Source organism: Canis lupus, unplaced genomic scaffold (genome assembly GCF_011100685.1).
Source record: "Canis lupus familiaris isolate Mischka breed German Shepherd unplaced genomic scaffold, alternate assembly UU_Cfam_GSD_1.0 chrUn_S1781H1978, whole genome shotgun sequence".
In the NCBI taxonomy this organism is placed as follows: domain Eukaryota; kingdom Metazoa; phylum Chordata; class Mammalia; order Carnivora; family Canidae; genus Canis; species Canis lupus.
The window spans coordinates 1-17,223 of NW_023330636.1; the positions used below are offsets into that span (position 1 = coordinate 1).

The 17,223-nt window shown below is 35.0% G+C and overlaps 1 protein-coding gene and 1 pseudogene across 1 annotated transcript; both read right to left on the reverse strand.

The window, feature by feature from the left end:
* Positions 1 to 9,151: 9,151 nt before the first annotated feature.
* On the reverse strand, positions 9,152 to 9,474 carry LOC119878651 (transmembrane protein 258). Its single transcript, XM_038589241.1, has one exon. It carries the CDS (start codon positions 9,424 to 9,426, stop codon positions 9,187 to 9,189), a length of 240 nt encoding a protein of 79 aa, XP_038445169.1. The 5' UTR covers positions 9,427 to 9,474; the 3' UTR covers positions 9,152 to 9,186.
* A 10-nt stretch (positions 9,475 to 9,484) lies between these two features.
* On the reverse strand, positions 9,485 to 9,610 carry LOC119878652 (annotated as a pseudogene).
* Between the last annotated feature and the right edge of the window lie 7,613 nt (positions 9,611 to 17,223).

Sequence of the window (17,223 nt, forward strand, 5' to 3'; positions counted from 1 at the left end):
TGACGGGCACTGGGGGTTATTCTGTATGTTAGTAAATTGAACACCAATTAAAAAAAAAAAAAGAAAAAAAATAGAAATGCTTTCAATAGAAAAGATCATCAAATTATAAATGGGGATTCTTTTTATTAAAAAGTGAATTTTATAAAGAAACTGGAAAGAAGGAGATCGTTAATATTAAATTTTTATGGAATCGTGATATATAGTTTTTTAAAGTATTTCATTTCATAAGAATTAATAATACATTATTAGTGTCTGAAAGTAATTGTATTGTACACCATAAAATAGTTCTAGGGCATGTTCTCTTTCAAATATATTTCTATTTAACAGAAATATATTATTTTTGGGAATATATCCACGTAGCTTCCATGTGTCTTCAGTAAATATTCAATAACTATCTACTGCATACTGGTCACCACTCACATAACTGGAAATATGATGATGAACAACATAGTCGCTGAGCAAGGAGTTTTCCATCTGACAGAGAAAAGAGACAAGATAGATATAAAAAGATTATAAAAAGGTGCAATAATGATATATGCACAAGTGTCCATAAGACACATAAAAGACACCCAAAAGTATAGGAGAACCTCCTCAAAAGACTGGGTAGAATATTCCAGATTGAAGGACAGCATGAACAAGGACAGTAGGGAAGAGCGGAATTAGGCGCAAATGGAGCCTGGAAAGGTGGAAGTAGCTCATTATGACAAGTACATACAGGCTGACCAGAGGGACACGGAGAGATGAGCAAAACCAAATCTGAAAGGACTTCATGGGCCATGCTAATCAAGTTGATTTTGTCATAAGAGATACAGGAAACCCATTCAGAGATTTTAAAATGAAGGATGATGTGACCAGACTCGATTTTAGAAAGAATTGACAGAGGAGCAATGAAGGGAGTATGGAAGCCATGCTCAGAGGAAAGGACCCAGTGGGACGGGTGGCCACAGGGAAGCAAAGGGAGCTGCAGGACCCTAAGTCAGACTGGTGGTGAGAATGGAGGACGGCAGACAGTTCGGCTATTTTGTATAGAGAATCAATATGAGTTGGAGTCCCATTCTCCTCATGTCAGTTTTGGGTCACATTTGCTTTTCCATTTCAGATTGCAGTCATGCACATCTCCATGAGTCAAGAGGAACTTCCAGCTTTAGAACTCCCCACTTTGCTGCCTTGTGTCACTTGTTATTGAAAACACAAACACAGGTCACCAGGTGTTTGAACTGCCATGTCCTGGCCTAACTTTTCATGGAATGGGTTAAAAATTAGTTGAAACAAGAATGATTTCGTTGTTGAAAATGTCAGCCTCATCTACACAAAATGTAATGAAGTGGGAGAAAAAATATGAAATATCTTAAAACTAAATATTGCACTTCCAGATGAAGTCATAGTTCAGTGCTGTCAGTGTGGTTATGTCCGAATTGTCATTAAACTGACAACTTTTCTAAGCAATAGATTGAGAATTATTATGTAAGAACTCTAATAATCATTACTAACATTTATGAGGAATTTACCATTTGCAAAATATTTTCCAATCCATTATCTCATCATGAGAAACTCGTCTTATGATATGATGTATTCTATGTGATATTAGCAATATATTTTGTAAAGTTGAGGACCACTCGGCTTTCAGTGTATGGGTTAGCAGAGCCACGCTCTTTCCAAAACATATTCTTTGTTGAATGCAGCCAGCCACATCCTTACAGGAATTCGTCTGTTTGAACATATTACCCTTTATTTGAAAATCTCTTCATTGGCTTCCCATAAAAATCTGTATTGATTTTAAAGTTTTGTTACTCACTTATAAGGCACTTCATGGCCATAGACCATATGTGTGCTAGATCTATTGTCTCTATATGTCCCTTATTGCCCATTGAGGTCACGATGAGCAGACGATTTAGTCCTTCCGAAAGCATAAACTCAAATCCTTGAAGCTGAGGCTTTTAGAAATATGTTCCCCTGATTGTGGACTGTAGTTGTAATTTTAATACGTTATATTCCATCTGTCTGCATGAGAGAAGAAACAGTTGTGTTTGGTTACATCTCAAAATGCTTAAGATTATTATTTCTGGCTATCATATCTTTAATAAAATCTATTGACATGCTTTTTTGAGTTTATTAAACTTAAAACTGATCACCTTCTTGCTCCACCAAGGAACATCGAACTTCCTCTTACATGATTTCCTACCGGAGAAAAAAATTTCTAAAGACAAGATAAACTCTTCCCTCAAGTCTCAAACACTCACTTCAGGTTCTCAAATAAAGAACTGTAGATGAATTGGCTAGGTTTAAAGCTAGAAAATTAGAATTATGAAAAGACATTTAAATTGTATATTATAATTGCTGTGTATCAATATACAAAGTAAAATGGGGGACAGATCATCCTTATTGAAGAATTCCAAATGTAGACATTCTTCTCTCCAGAAGGTAGTGCTTGATTCTCTTCTACTTGAGTGTGGGGTAAAGGGGTACTCATTTTCAAAAAATTAAGTATGAAAAGATTAAAACTACTTTACAGTAGAGATACTTGGCAGACATTAACTTCATCAAAGTTAACATCACCAGGGACATGTTGTTGACATCCTGAAATCTGTAAAATGATGTAATGAGAAAAGGCCATTTCCATGATATTCTTCCCCAAAACTCCAAACCCTAATAAAGTACAAAAAAACCCATCAGACAAATCAAAATTAAAGAACACTTTACATCACACCTAACTATTACTCTTCAAAACTGACAAGGTTACTAAAAATAAAGATGAAGGAACTTTCTCAGACCAGAAGAGACTAAGGAGATGTGATGACTAAATACAATATGACTCCTGGATTTGATTCAAGAACAGAAGAATGCTCATGGGGAAACTCATAAAAACTGCAGTAAATAGTAATTCACCAACGTTAATTTCTTTGTTTTGAGTAATGCACCAGGTTATATAAGATTTTAATACTAGAGGAAAGTTTCTTGAAACTACAGTATATCTGAAATTCCACAAAATCTGTTTGTTTTAGAAACATTTTTTAAGCACCTGCTATTCTTAAAGGTTGTTAAGTGTAGCTACACCTACCATATATTCAATATAATTCTCTTCTTCACATTTGTTTTAATTCACAACATTCATAAAGGTTTTCAGCCTAAATTTGAAGAAATGAAAAGGCCAAGGTGATAATTGCTTATTAGTCAAGTAACCTTTTAAACCCTGATTTTAAAAAAGAAATAGTTCATGGTACCTATCTCTGTGGTCAGTAATCTCAACCACAAAAGAAAAGTTATGATTTATTTTTTTATTTTTTTTTTTTATTTATTTTTTTTATTGGTGTTCAATTTACTAACATACAGAATAATACCCAGTGCCCGTCACCCATTCACTCCCACCCCCCGCCCTCCTCCCCTTCTACCACCCCTAGTTCATTTCCCAGAGTTAGCAGTCTTTACGTTCTGTCTCCCTTTCTGATATTTCCCACACATTTCTTCTCCCTTCCCTTATTTTCCCTTTCACTATTATTTATATTCCCCAAATGAATGAGAACATATAATGTTTGTCCTTCTCCGACTGACTTACTTCACTCAGCATAATACCCTCCAGTTCCATCCACGTTGAAGCAAATGGTGGGTATTTGTCATTTCTAATAGCTGAGTAATCTTCCATTGTATACATAAACCACATCTTCTTTATCCATTCATCTTTCGTTGGACACCGAGGCTCCTTCCACAGTTTGGCTATCGTGGCCATTGCTGCTATAAACATCGGGGTGCAGGTTGTCCCGGCGTTTCATTGCATTTGTATCTTTGGGGTAAATCCCCAACAGTGCAATTGCTGGGTCGTAGGGCAGGTATATTTTTAACTGTTTGAGGAACCTCCACACAGTTTTCCAGAGTGGCTGCACCAGTTCACATTCCCACCAACAGTGTAAGAGGGTTCCCTTTTCTCCGCATCCTCTCCAACATTTGTTGTTTCCTGCCTTGTTAATTTTCCCCATTCTCACTGGTGTGAGGTGGTATCTCATTGTAGTTTTGATTTGTATTTCCCTGATGGCAAGTGATGCAGAGCATTTTCTCATATGCATGTTGGCCATGTCTATGTCTTCCTCTGTGAGATTTCTGTTCATGTCTTTTGCCCATTTCATGATTGGATTGTTTGTTTCTTTGGTGTTGAGTTTAATAAGTTCTTTATAGATCTTGGAAACTAGCCCTTTATCTGATATGTCATTTGCAAATATCTTCTCCCATTCTGTAGGTTGTCTTTGAGTTTTGTTGACTGTATCCTTTGCTGTGCAAAAGCTTCTTATCTTGATGAAGTCCCAATAGTTCATTTTTGCTTTTGTTTCTTTTGCCTTTGTGGATGTATCTTGCAAGAAGTTACTATGGCCGAGTTCAAAAAGGGTGTTGCAATGCCCAGAAGTCAGTGGCATTTCTATACACTAACAATGAGACTGAAGAAAGAGAAATTAAGGAGTCAATCCCATTTACAATTGCACCCAAAAGCATAAGATACCTAGGAATAAACCTCACCAAAGATGTAAAGGATCTATACCCTCAAAACTATAGAACACTTCTGAAAGAAATTGAGGAAGACACAAAGAGATGGAAAAATATTCCATGCTCATGGATTGGCAGAATTAATATTGTGAAAATGTCAATGTTACCCAGGGCAATATACACGTTTAATGCAATCCCTATCAAAATACCATGGACTTTCTTCAGAGAGTTAGAACAAATTATTTTAAGATTTGTGTGGAATCAGAAAAGACCCCGAATAGCCAGGGGAATTTTAAAAAAGAAAACCATATCTGGGGGCATCACAATGCCAGATTTCAGGTTGTACTACAAAGCTGTGGTCATCAAGACAGTGTGGTACTGGCACAAAAACAGACACATAGATCAGTGGAACAGAATAGAGAATCCAGAAGTGGACCCTGAACTTTATGGGCAACTAATATTCGATAAAGGAGGAAAGACTATCCATTGGAAGAAAGACAGTCTCTTCAATAAATGGTGCTGGGAAAATTGGACATCCACATGCAGAAGAATGAAACTAGACCACTCTCTTTCACCATACACAAAGATAAACTCAAAATGGATGAAAGATCTAAATGTGAGACAAGATTCCATCAAAATCCTAGAGAAGAAAAGTTATGATTTAAAGGCTGTTTTCGTTCTCTTCATTGCATTACCTTTCATGCTTTATACTTGATTTTATAATATTTTGAGATTGTTGCATACTAAGTATGAAAAGCAAATAAAAATGAGCTAGCATGCCCTCCAATAGAGGCCACTAGCCAGGAATAAGTCAATGTGCCATCCACATTAACAGTTTTTGAGAAATTTTGGCCATTCTAGCTCCCTGTCTCATTGTCTGAAAAACAAAGAAAGAGGTGACCTTTAAGATAGCCTTAGAATTTTAAATTTTATAAATCTTAATGATACTGTGAGGGGAGAAATCCTTTGCAAAGATTAGATTAAAAATAACTTTTTAAAGATTTTATTTATTTATTCATGAGAGACACACAGAGAGAGACAGAGACATAGGCAGAGGAACAAGCAGGCTCCCCATGGGGACTCGATCCCAGGACTCCAGTTTCACAACCTGAGCCAAAGGCAGACCTCAACCAATGAGACACGCAGGAGCCCACAAAATAACTTTAAGCATGATTGACAATATTTTTGTGGAATATTTTGGCCAGATAATATGCTATTAAAATCATAGCCTTGAATTCAAGCAGTCATAACAACTGTGACCTTTTTATGCATACTTTCTTTGGACTATTTACATCACTATACCTAATCAGTTAATGAAGACATTAATACAGTTTCACATGTATGGATGCATGACAATTGACTAGGAGATAACCTACTACAACACACTAGATATAATCTCATACACACCAAAGTTTCTGTCTTCTTTCTGGCAACACCTAAAGACCTGTGTCAATCTACACCTATAGTTCTAAAGTGAGCAGCAGTGGAAAGGATCACTCTCCAATCCCAGGTATTTCCTCCAAAAACATATGAAGTTTTGACTTTTGATACAATCTCAGTGAGTTTGTAACTCTCGTAGGATGAAACTTTCAGCACAATCTTCAGTATTTGCATTTTATCTGTTTTTCTACATATCACAAGAGTTACGCATTTATATTATTTATAATGTTGCATGTCTTTTTTTTTTTTTTTTGACATTAAGACCAGTAGGATTAAGGAAACATAAAGATAGAGGTGAAAAAAATGTGGAATATAAGAAAGCGATGTAGGAAAGGATGGTCTTTGGGAAAAAAAAGGGCAATATTAAATAAGATGTTTCTTTCTCAAGTCTAAGTACTTCCAACCAATCAGGGCACATGATGCAAAATGAAGGCAGCTGATCACTGAGATGTGGACTGTGGCTTGTCAAGACCTTGGGCCAAACAGATATAGCAAGTCACTCAGTTCCTTTTCCTTTTCAGAAAATCTTTCTCAGCAAGAGGCAGCTAGTTTTTTCGCACAGCAAGCAAGACTCAGCATGTGAAGCTTTGAACAAACCTGCACTGCAGGGAATGTTTTGCAGAAACTGCATGACAAGATTGCCAAAAAGATTACCTCTTGATTTCCTTTGTCCTTGGGTTTATTTCATCTAATAATGGGGCAAAGATAGTACCTTCTACAACGAAGAAAGAATTTATTCATGAGTTATATGCAGCAAAATTGTTTTAAAATCCTTGTTCCTCATAATTTTCTAAGAAAACAATACCTCATTGAATCTAAAATGTATGTTTTTACTTTTAAAAAATGTTTATCATTTTACTATACTTTGTAAGCATAGAATAATTTGTTCTTGCAACAGCTTGAAGCCAGATCCTAAAAAGAAGTATTTCCTCCTTCTTTACTAAAAAGGTGTGAACAACCAGCAAAACATAATATGGGGTCAAAGTAAGTGAAAATCAAGCCATTTAACTAAAACCAAAGAATATATATATATATAGACAATACAATTCAAACATGCTACTTTTATCTTTTACTTTGTTGTCTGGCACACATAAAAAAACTTAGATACTAATTATTATTGCTCTAACAGACATGGCTGTCATAGCTTAAGAAATACCATGAGGTTAGTGTCAGAACACCCAGTTTTAAGTACCGTTTCTTTCACTTAGTGCTTGGCATTTTGAATTGCATTTTCTTACCTGTGAACTGAAAATGATGATGGTTAGATTGCCTAACACATATAGTAATTTTGAGTGTATAATAAAAGAAGGTTACATATTTTCTTAGAATTATATTTCAGAAAAATAAATAAAAATCTAGTGCATGGAAAAATTTATCATTATACTCTGTCACTTTTAGTTTGTCATAATCATTCCAGATATTTTACTAGTCATAAAGTCATGGAGCTATAAGTACCTAGGAACCCCACTTACATCAATGAATAGACCATTCAAGCAGAAAAATCAATAAGAAACATTAGCCTTAAATGACACATTAGACTAGATTAGACAATAAATATATGCAGAACATTCCATTCAAAACAACAAAATATATATTCTTCTCAAATTCACATTAGAAAATAATATTTTATGTCATAAAACAAGTCTCAACCAATTTAAGAAGACTGAAGCAATATCAAGCACCTTTTTTGACCATAGAGGTATAGAACTAGAATCAACTACAGGAATAAGATTGAAAAGCTAACTAATACTTGGAGATGAAACAAGATGCTGCTGAACATGGGTTAAAAAAGAAATCAAATGAGAAATTAAAAAAAAAAACCTTGAGACAAATGAAAATAGAAATACAACATACTAAAATCTATGGAATGCAGCAAAAGCAGTTTTGAGAGGAAAGTTCATAGCAATAAAGATCTACTTCAGGAAACAAGAAAAAGCTCAGATAATCTAATTTACACCTAAGGGAACTAGAAATAAAAGAACAAATGTTGATAGATGAAAGGAAATAATAAATATCAGGGAGAGATAAATGAAATAAAGACTAAAAAAGACAATATAAAAATTCAATAGAAGAGTCAGACCTTTGAAAAGATAAACATATCACAGGAGTTACGCATTTATATGATTTATAATGTTGCATGTCTTTTTGTTTTTTTGACAGCAAGACCAGTAGGATTAAGGAAACACAAATTGAAACTAAGGAAAAAAGAAAGAAAGCTCAAATAAATAAAATCAGAAATGAAACAAAAGTTACAACTGATACCAAAGAAATAAAAAGAATCATAAAAGGCTACTATGAACAACTATAGGCCAACAAATTTGGCAACATAGAAGAAATGGATAAATTCCTACAATCATCAAATCTTCCAAGATTGAATCATGAAGTTAATAGAAAATTTGAATAGATCAATTTACTGGTAAGGAGATTGAATCAGTAATCAGAAGCCTCCTGACAAACAAAGTCTAGGACCAGATGGCTTCACCGGGTGAAGTCTACCAAACATTTGCAGTTAATATTTATCCTTTTCAAAGATTTTCAAAAAACTGAAGAGCAGGGATCATTTCCAGACTAATTTTACAAGGCCAGCATTACTCTGATAATAAAACCAGATGAGAATTCCACAGAAAAATAAATTACAGGGTGTTATTCCTGCTAAACATAGATGCAAAAATCCTCAAAAAATTTTAACAAACTGAATTTTTAAAACAAAATTTAAAAGATCATACACCACGGTCAAGTGGGATTTATTTCAGGAATGCCAAGATGTTTTAACAACCATAAACTAATCAGCATAATACACCACAATGACAAAATGAAGGATAAAAATCATACAATCATCTCAATAAATAAAGAAAAAAATTGGCAATATTCAACATTAGTTTATGATAAAACTCTCAACAAAGTGAGTACAGAAGAAACATACCTCAAAGACCATTTCTGACAAACCCACAGCTAGACATCATAGTATGTGGTGAAAGCTTTCAGCTTTTCCTCTAAGATCAAGGACAAGACAAGGATACCCACTCTTTACACTTTTATTAAACATATTATTGGAAATCCTAGCCAGAGCAACCAGTTAAGAAAAAAAATAAGTATCTAAGTTGGGAAGAAAAAAAGTAAAACTGTCACTATATGTGGATATGATTTTTTTTTTTTTGATGGTCACACATCTGCTTTTATTGGGAGCAGCAGGTGGGACACTTCCAGCAATAGTAAAAATATTAATTTACAAAAGCGGGAGTTCAGTGAAGCCACCTTGTTGGAACCCTTGGGAGCTCATACGTAGATGCCAACCCAGAGCAGCAGGAAGAGGACTCCAAAACCCATGAAGAGTGAGGCCACCAAGGAGATGAGGAGCTCTTTGCAGATATCCCGAGTGTACTTGGTGGAGGTGACCTCATAAACGAAGAACCAGGCGGTAAAGAACATGCCAATTGCCAATAGCACCACGGTCAGATGGGGGAAGACGGCAGGGTTCACTGGGCTGGTGTATCTGCTCATGGCCTCGAGCTCCATCTCGCCAGGTGTAGGCTCATCCACCGCTCTGCCACCGGAATAACACGTCGGCAGTGGATATGATTTTATATATAAAAATTTCTAAAGACTCAACCAAAAACTGTTAGAACTAACAGTTTTCAATTAGCAATAATCGTGCCTCGGATAAACCTCATTGACTACGATACTGCCACTGCACAAAGCTCCGTTAGAACTAACAAATGAATTTAGTAAAGTGGCAAGGTATAAAATCAATATATTAAAATATGTTGTATTTTTATATACTAACAATGAACTATTATAATGTAAACATAATAAAACTATTCCATTTACAATTGCATCAAAAAGAATAGTATACCTAGGGATAAATTAACCAAAGAGGTGAAAAATTTATACACTGAAAATCATACAACACTGATAAAAGAAATTGAAGAAGACATGAACAAATGGAAAGATATACTGTGCTCATGGATTAGAAGAATTAATATTGTCAAAATGTGCATATCAATGAGAGCAATCTACAAATTCAATACAATCCTGTAGATGAGAAAATTTCAATGGCCTTTTTTTTTTTTTTTTTTTTTACAAAACTGGAACAAACGATCCTAAAATTTGTATGGATTCACAAAACATCCCAAATATCCAAAGCAATCATGAAAAAGGACAAAACTGGAGGTATCACTTTCCCTGATTTCAAATGACATTACAAAGCTATAGTAATCAAAATGGAATGGTATTGGTATAAAAATAGACACACAAATTAGTGGAACAGAATAGAGAGCCCAGAAATAAACCACATTTATATGGCAAATTAATTTATGACAAAAGAGGCAAGAATATACAATGGGAATGGGACAATCTTTAACAAATGGTATTGGGAAAACTGGACAGTAACATGCAAAAGAATGAAATTAGACTACTATTTAACACCAAATTAAAAATAGATTAAAGACTTAAATATAAGACCTGAAATAATAAATCTAGAAGGAAGCAGGTGGTCAGCTCCTTGACATCAGGTTTGGCAATTATTATTATTATTATTTTTTTTTTCGGAGGGGGTTGACTAAAGGAAAGAACAACAAAAGTAAAAATAAATAGATGGGACTATATGAAACTAAGAAGCTTCTTCATAAGTTAAGGAAAACATCAACAACATGAAAAGGCAACCAATTGAATAGGAAAAAATTTTGCAAATCATATATCTTATAGGAGTTAATATCCAAAATAGATAAAGAACTCTTGCAACTCAACAGCAAAAAAAACCAAAAAAATCCAATTAATTAAAAATGGGCAGAGGATCTAAATAGACATTTTTCCAAAGAAGACATACAAATGGCCAATAGGCACATGAAAAAAGCCCAACATCACTAATCATCAGGAAAATGCAAGTCAAAACCACAAGGGATATCCTCTCACACTTGTTAGAATGTTTATTATCAAAGATTGAAGTAAAGGAAACACTTGGGAACCATTGGCAGTAATGCAAATTGATGCAGCCGCTATGGAAAATAGTATAGATGTTCCTCAAAAAATTAAACATTTGATCCAGCAATTCCACCTCTAAGTATATTTAGCCAAATAAATTCAGAAAAAAAATGCAAAGTTATATGCACTCTATGTTCATTATAGCAATATTGATAGCAGTCAAGATATAGAAACAACGTAAGTGTCCATCAATGGATGAATGGTAAAGATGTGGTACATGATGGAATACTAGTCCGCAGGAAAAAAGAATGAAGGATGCCTGGGTGGCTCAGTGACTGAGCATCTGCCTTAGGCTCAGGGTATTATTCCGGGGCCCTGGGGTAGAATCTTACATCACCTTCTGCCTGTGTCTCTGCCTCTCTCTCTCTCTCTGTGTTTCTCATAAATGAATGAATAAAATCTTAGAAAAATGAAATCTTGCCATTTGTGACAAGGATGGACCTTAAGGGTATTTTGCTAAGTGAAATAAGTCAAAGAAAGAAAGACGAATACTATGTAATTTCATTTACATATGGAATCTAAAAAAATTAACAAATGAAACAAAACAGATACAGAGAGCAGATTGGTGGTTGCTAGAGAAGGAAGGTTTTTGATGGGTGGTCTAAATGAGTGAAAGAGGTCAAGAAGTAGGAACTTCAAATCATAAAATAAGTTATGGGGATAAAATGTACAGCATGTTGACTGCAATCAATAATATTACCTTGTATATTTGAAAGTTGCTAAGAGAGTAAATTTTACAAATTCCTATCACAAGAAAAAAGTTTTAGTAATGCATGGTCACAGATGGCAACTAGACTTATTGTGGTGATCATTCTTCAGCGCATATAAATATTGAATCATTATGTTACACACCTGAAACTAATAGGTTATATGGCGATTTTGCCTCAATTAAAAAAAAATAGAAATGTGTGAGAAAAGGTGTTCTTCTTGAAGTGACGTGTAATCTTGAGATCTGAAAGATGAGTAAGAGGTGACAAGGTAAAAGATCAGTAGAGATGGCCTCCAAGTGGATGGCCAAGCATGTAGAAATACAGCAATCCAAGGGAAGCAAGCTATCAAGGCTGGAGTTTAAAAAAAAAAAAAAAAAGAAAAAGAAAAAGGTTCAGGGGAGTGGTGACTTGAGTCAATTCTGAAGAAGTATGTAGGTTTCAGCTCATGTTAACTCTTAAATATAGGTTCCTACCCAAGGAATTATAAGAGATTTTTAAAGAAGTAGAGTAATGTAAGTAAACAGGTGTCCATTTTTAAAAGATCATTCAAAAGTAATGTGGAGAACATATTCGAGGGGGATAATTGTAGACCAGAAGGACTAGTTATTTGGCTATTTTAAATGTCCAGGGCAGAGATGATAATGGGCAAGAGGAATGGCAAGATAGATGGAAAGTGAACAGTGTAGTAATATGTTTTGGAGGTAGAATTGTCAAGACTTGATGAAGCTTGGGTATGGCAAGAAAGAGGAAAAGGTCAGTAATAACATGATATGTTATCTAGTCAAGGCAGGCCTCACCGAGGACATGCTCTTTGAACTTAAACCAAGGATGACAGGGAAGAGTCAAACACAGGACAATTTATACAAAAGAAAGAAAAATGAGTGCAAAATTTCTAAATTTGGAACTCATTAGGTGTGTTTAAGGAAGAAGAAGGATATTCAATAAGAGGTAGGTAGGAAATAAACTTTGTAGTAAGATAAAAGTAATCTTTTCTGATGACTCTTGAAATATTAGGCAATATCATTGTGTCATTGAGGGTGGAAGAGAGAATGCTGATATTTGAGGAGATATGGTATAAACTGGTCATTTTAAAGACTAGGGGCATGAATAAATAGAAAGGCATAGTAAGGTTTTTTTTGGTTTGTTTGATAGTGCAGAGGAGTACACGATCTTAAATTTAAAGTGAGACAGGTTAACCTATCTGTGTTTTCTCTTTTCCAAACTATTTAATCAGTTCTCTTCTCATGTGAATTTTTTAATAAATTGTGTTAGAGATTGTAGCTTTGCCAGAGGAGTATGACAGAAAGAAAATGGGACAAGAGAGTGATAAAAATAATATGTGATGAAATGCAAGCTGGGGAAAGAGGGATTGACTCTATGAAACAGATGAGGGTAAAGAGCTAGAGTATTTGATGAGTGTGAAGAAATGTTTAAGTAAAAGCATTGTCATGGGAACTGGACATGATGGGCCAAGAGTAGAATGCTTTACTTTGTGATTTTGCATCTTGTGCATTTAATGGTGAATGCAAGTTTCCCGTCAGCACTTGCCAGTACAATAGCCATTAGCCACTGTGGCTATTTTAATATGCGTGCTAATTAATTAAAAGTACAGAAAGTTGCAAATCCAATCCCTCAGTTCAACTAATCATGGTTCAAGTGCACAATAACCACCTGTAGCTAATGATGATGGACACTGTAGAGATACAATTCCCATTAATGTATAAGGTTCTATCACACTGTGCTGGTCCAGATCACCATCTTTGGAATGAATGATAGAGAAAGAAGATAAGGAATATCAGTGCAAGTGAGGGGGACAGACCAATAAAGAACTATGATGTCCATTGAATCTTTTTTTAAAAGATTTTATTTATTTATTCATGAAAGACACACACAGACAGAGAGAGAGAGAGACAGAGAGAGAGACAGAGATACAGGCAGAGGGAGAAGCAGGCTCCACACAGGGAGTCTGATGTGGGACTTGATCCGGAGACTCCACAATCATTCCCTGGGCTGAAGGCAGATGCTCAACTGCTGAGCCACCCAGGCATCCCAGATGTCCACTGAAACTTTACAAGGATACAAAACTCAAAAAAATGGTGACAGAAGGAGAGAAATGACACTGTGGAGGTAAAACTTTAGTGTAGATGACAGCAACCAGAATTTGTAAGGAGAGCTCTTGTATGATGGCATAAACTTAAAAAGATCTCAAAGCTTTAAAGAGCAAATAGGTATAGTTGAGCAATATAAGGGGAAAGAGGAAAGGAGACAGAGGCTCCCAGGAAGATGAGATGCCATGTACAGGCTCATGGAGGCCCAAGAGAAAGAGTGACCCTTTCTAAAAAAAAATATGGAAATACCTTCAAATGACTGGAAAAATGAGAAATGGAGTGCCTAACACACTCACAACCATTTCAAGTTCATTAACACACTGAAGTCCACCAATAGCCACCATAGGGAAGCTCTTTAGAGGACTTGGTAATCTCCTAGTATTTAGTTCCCTGTTGCTTCAATGGTGTCCTCCTTCTCAACAATGTGTAAATAACATCCCTAGTCCCCCCACCAACCAACTGAGTATGTAAAGTGCACAATGTAATGCATGCAGTGCTGATCATAGGACTATCTAATAATATCCTGAATAAGGACATTGGTGGTATGGTCAAATCCAATAGAGATAAAATAATCTCCAATGGTAAAAACATATATGTATGTGTGTAAGCTTTCACTAATACACATGTATGCATATATGTAATACTGTATATGTAAAACACATGCACATGAGATATACAAATCTCTTACAACATTGTGTTTCCAAATATCATCTATTACATCTCTCATTTATAAGGAAAAAAAAAACGTTTTGAGCAAAATGGTAATAGGAAAAGAAATGCATAGGTAAGGGATTTTTCTACTCTCTCCACGGGAAATCAAAGGAAAAAAGAAACAATTATCAAGATAATTCAAGGATAGAATAGGAAAAAAAAATGCTTGCCTAAATTATCTGAATAGTTAATGAAATACTTGAGCTTGAGGCCTCAATTATCCAAGTAAATGAATCTGTTTTCTACTGTAGTTTGCATGGACATTTGATGAATAAATTAAATTTGCCTATGGTTCTAATTTGCCTAAGGTGCTAGAGAAGCTCTTTCCTTTCCCTCAAGGTACAATTAAGTCTCTGCTGGGCTAGGCTCAATATTATTCAACATATGACAAATTATTTTAATTCCCAGGCATGTTATAGTAAACCGATCAAAGCATCCTAAAGGAGCAGACTCAACCTACACATAGCCAAAATATCCATATGAATAAGTATAAATTGGCTTGCTTTGTCTAAATGAAGGCCATAGGAATACTGCTCATTTAGTAATTAATGAATCCTGAGAGCTTAACTTTTTCTTTTCACCAACATGCTTTTAAAATATTGAAATTATAACCACAAACAAGATTTAACTAATATGACCAAAGAGGCCACAGCCTACTGAGTTTGAGTTTTGTTAGGCATTTTTCACAATCATGCAAATTATAAGATACGAAATATTATTTCTTGCCAAATGTTTGAACTTAGCCAAGTTTAAATGTTCAAAATTTTAAATTGGTTATGATACGACCAAAGCATCATTCTTTTAATGTAAACATAAGAATTCCTTGGATATATTTAAGAAAAGAACTCCTAAACTCATAGTATGCTCTTGTAAAATGCATCCCGTTTAATTGATTTAAATGAATTATTTAAAGGAATGGGAGGAGTCAAATTTCCAAAGAGAGTGGTTTTGTTTATTTTAGAAATGTCATTATCATCTGTGGTCTGTTGCCATCTAAAAATAAAAGACCAAAGGGTATGCCTACAGGGATACTGGCAGGGAGAGCAGATGTTCTGGGCTAAGCCCATTGTAATTCTAACTTTATTGTACAGCACGTGGCACATTTTGAACTTATACTTACGCTTTCAAATTCAGAGATCATAGCTGAAGTGACTTCCCAAATATATCAATAAGAAAAGCCTGTTTAGTAAATGAAGTATCGAAATGCTATGATCAGACTTTGTTCTCTTTGATAAATTGGGTACTGTACTGTGAATCTCCTTCTGACACCCTTTTTTCTTCTACATGCCTAAAATTTGAAATTAGATATGCTTGCAACTTGCCAAGAACACAGCAGTACTGAACTGCCCCTAGGTTTTCTTCTAGATAACATTCAGCTGCCTTGCATCTGAAAGCAATTGAGGACACATTTTAATGTGAACTGAAATAGATGCAGGCTGGATGTTCCATAAGTGGTAGAGAGGGCAAATAATCTTTTTTTGGAAGTGGTAGCCATACGGGGTCAACCCTACATTCAACAAGTGAGATTCATGATGCCAATGATCCTCGTCACAAGAATCAGAAATAAAATTGGATGATGTGAATTTTGTGCCACTGTGCAGTGACTGTGGTTGGTCACGGCCAAATACATTTTAATATCTTCACTTATCTATGATTTCAAACAACTCATTCAAACACATATTTGGTTTACTTCAATTTATAACAACATTGTGAAATAGGCAAGTCAGAGAAATTACCCATATTTGCCAAGTAAGAGAAGTATACCTATCAGTTACGTGAGTTGAAGTTTTCATGAGTAAATAAGTAGCCTCATTCACTTTTACCTTTAGAGCCAATCTATTTTTATCAGACTATAATATTTTGCCAACACCTAATGATTCATTTATATCCTCATTATAAACACCATTAATCTGCTAAAAGAGCAAAAGAGCAGAGCACGGTTGTTTTCTTCATGTCCTTTTTATTTTTTTTTTCACGATAAATGTACTCTTTAATCCCCATCACTATTTCACTCACACCCCACCCACTTCCCTTCTGGTAATCATCAGTTTGTTCTCTATAGTTAACAGTCTGTTTCTTGGTCTCTCTCTCTCTCTCTCTTTCTTTCTCATTTTTTTTTCTTAAATTCCACATATGAGTGAGATTGTATGGTATTTGTCTTTCTCTGACGGATTTATTTCCTTTAGGATCATATTCTCTAGCTCCATCCATGCTGTCGCAAATGACAAGATTTCATTCGTTTTTATGCCTGAATAATGTTCCATTGTACATATACACCCCACCTCCCTTATCCATTCATCTTTCAGTGGACAGATGGCTGCTTCTGTAGTTTGGCTATTGTAAACAATGCTGCGATAAACATAGTGGTGCATGTATCCCTTTTACTTAGGGTTCTTGTATTTTTTTGGATAAATACCCTGTAGTGAGTCTTGGATTATAGAGCATACTGTTTTCTAGAGTGGCTACACCAGTTTACATTCCCACAAAAGATGCAAGTTTTCTTTTTTCTACTTCCTGGCCAACACTCATTGTTTCTTGTGCTTTTGATTTTAGCCATTCTGACAGGTGTGAGGTGATAGCTCACTGTAGTTTTAAATTGGATTATTTGTTTTTGGGTGTTGGGTTATATAAATTCCTTATATATTTTTCCATAGTAACCCTTTATCAGTTATCTCATTTACAAATATTAGAAATATATTACTTCAATTCTGCAGGTTGCCTCATGGTTTTGTTGATTGTTTCTTTCCTTCATTGTGAAGAAACTTTTTATTTTGATTCAGTCTTCTTTCATTTCCTTCCAAAGA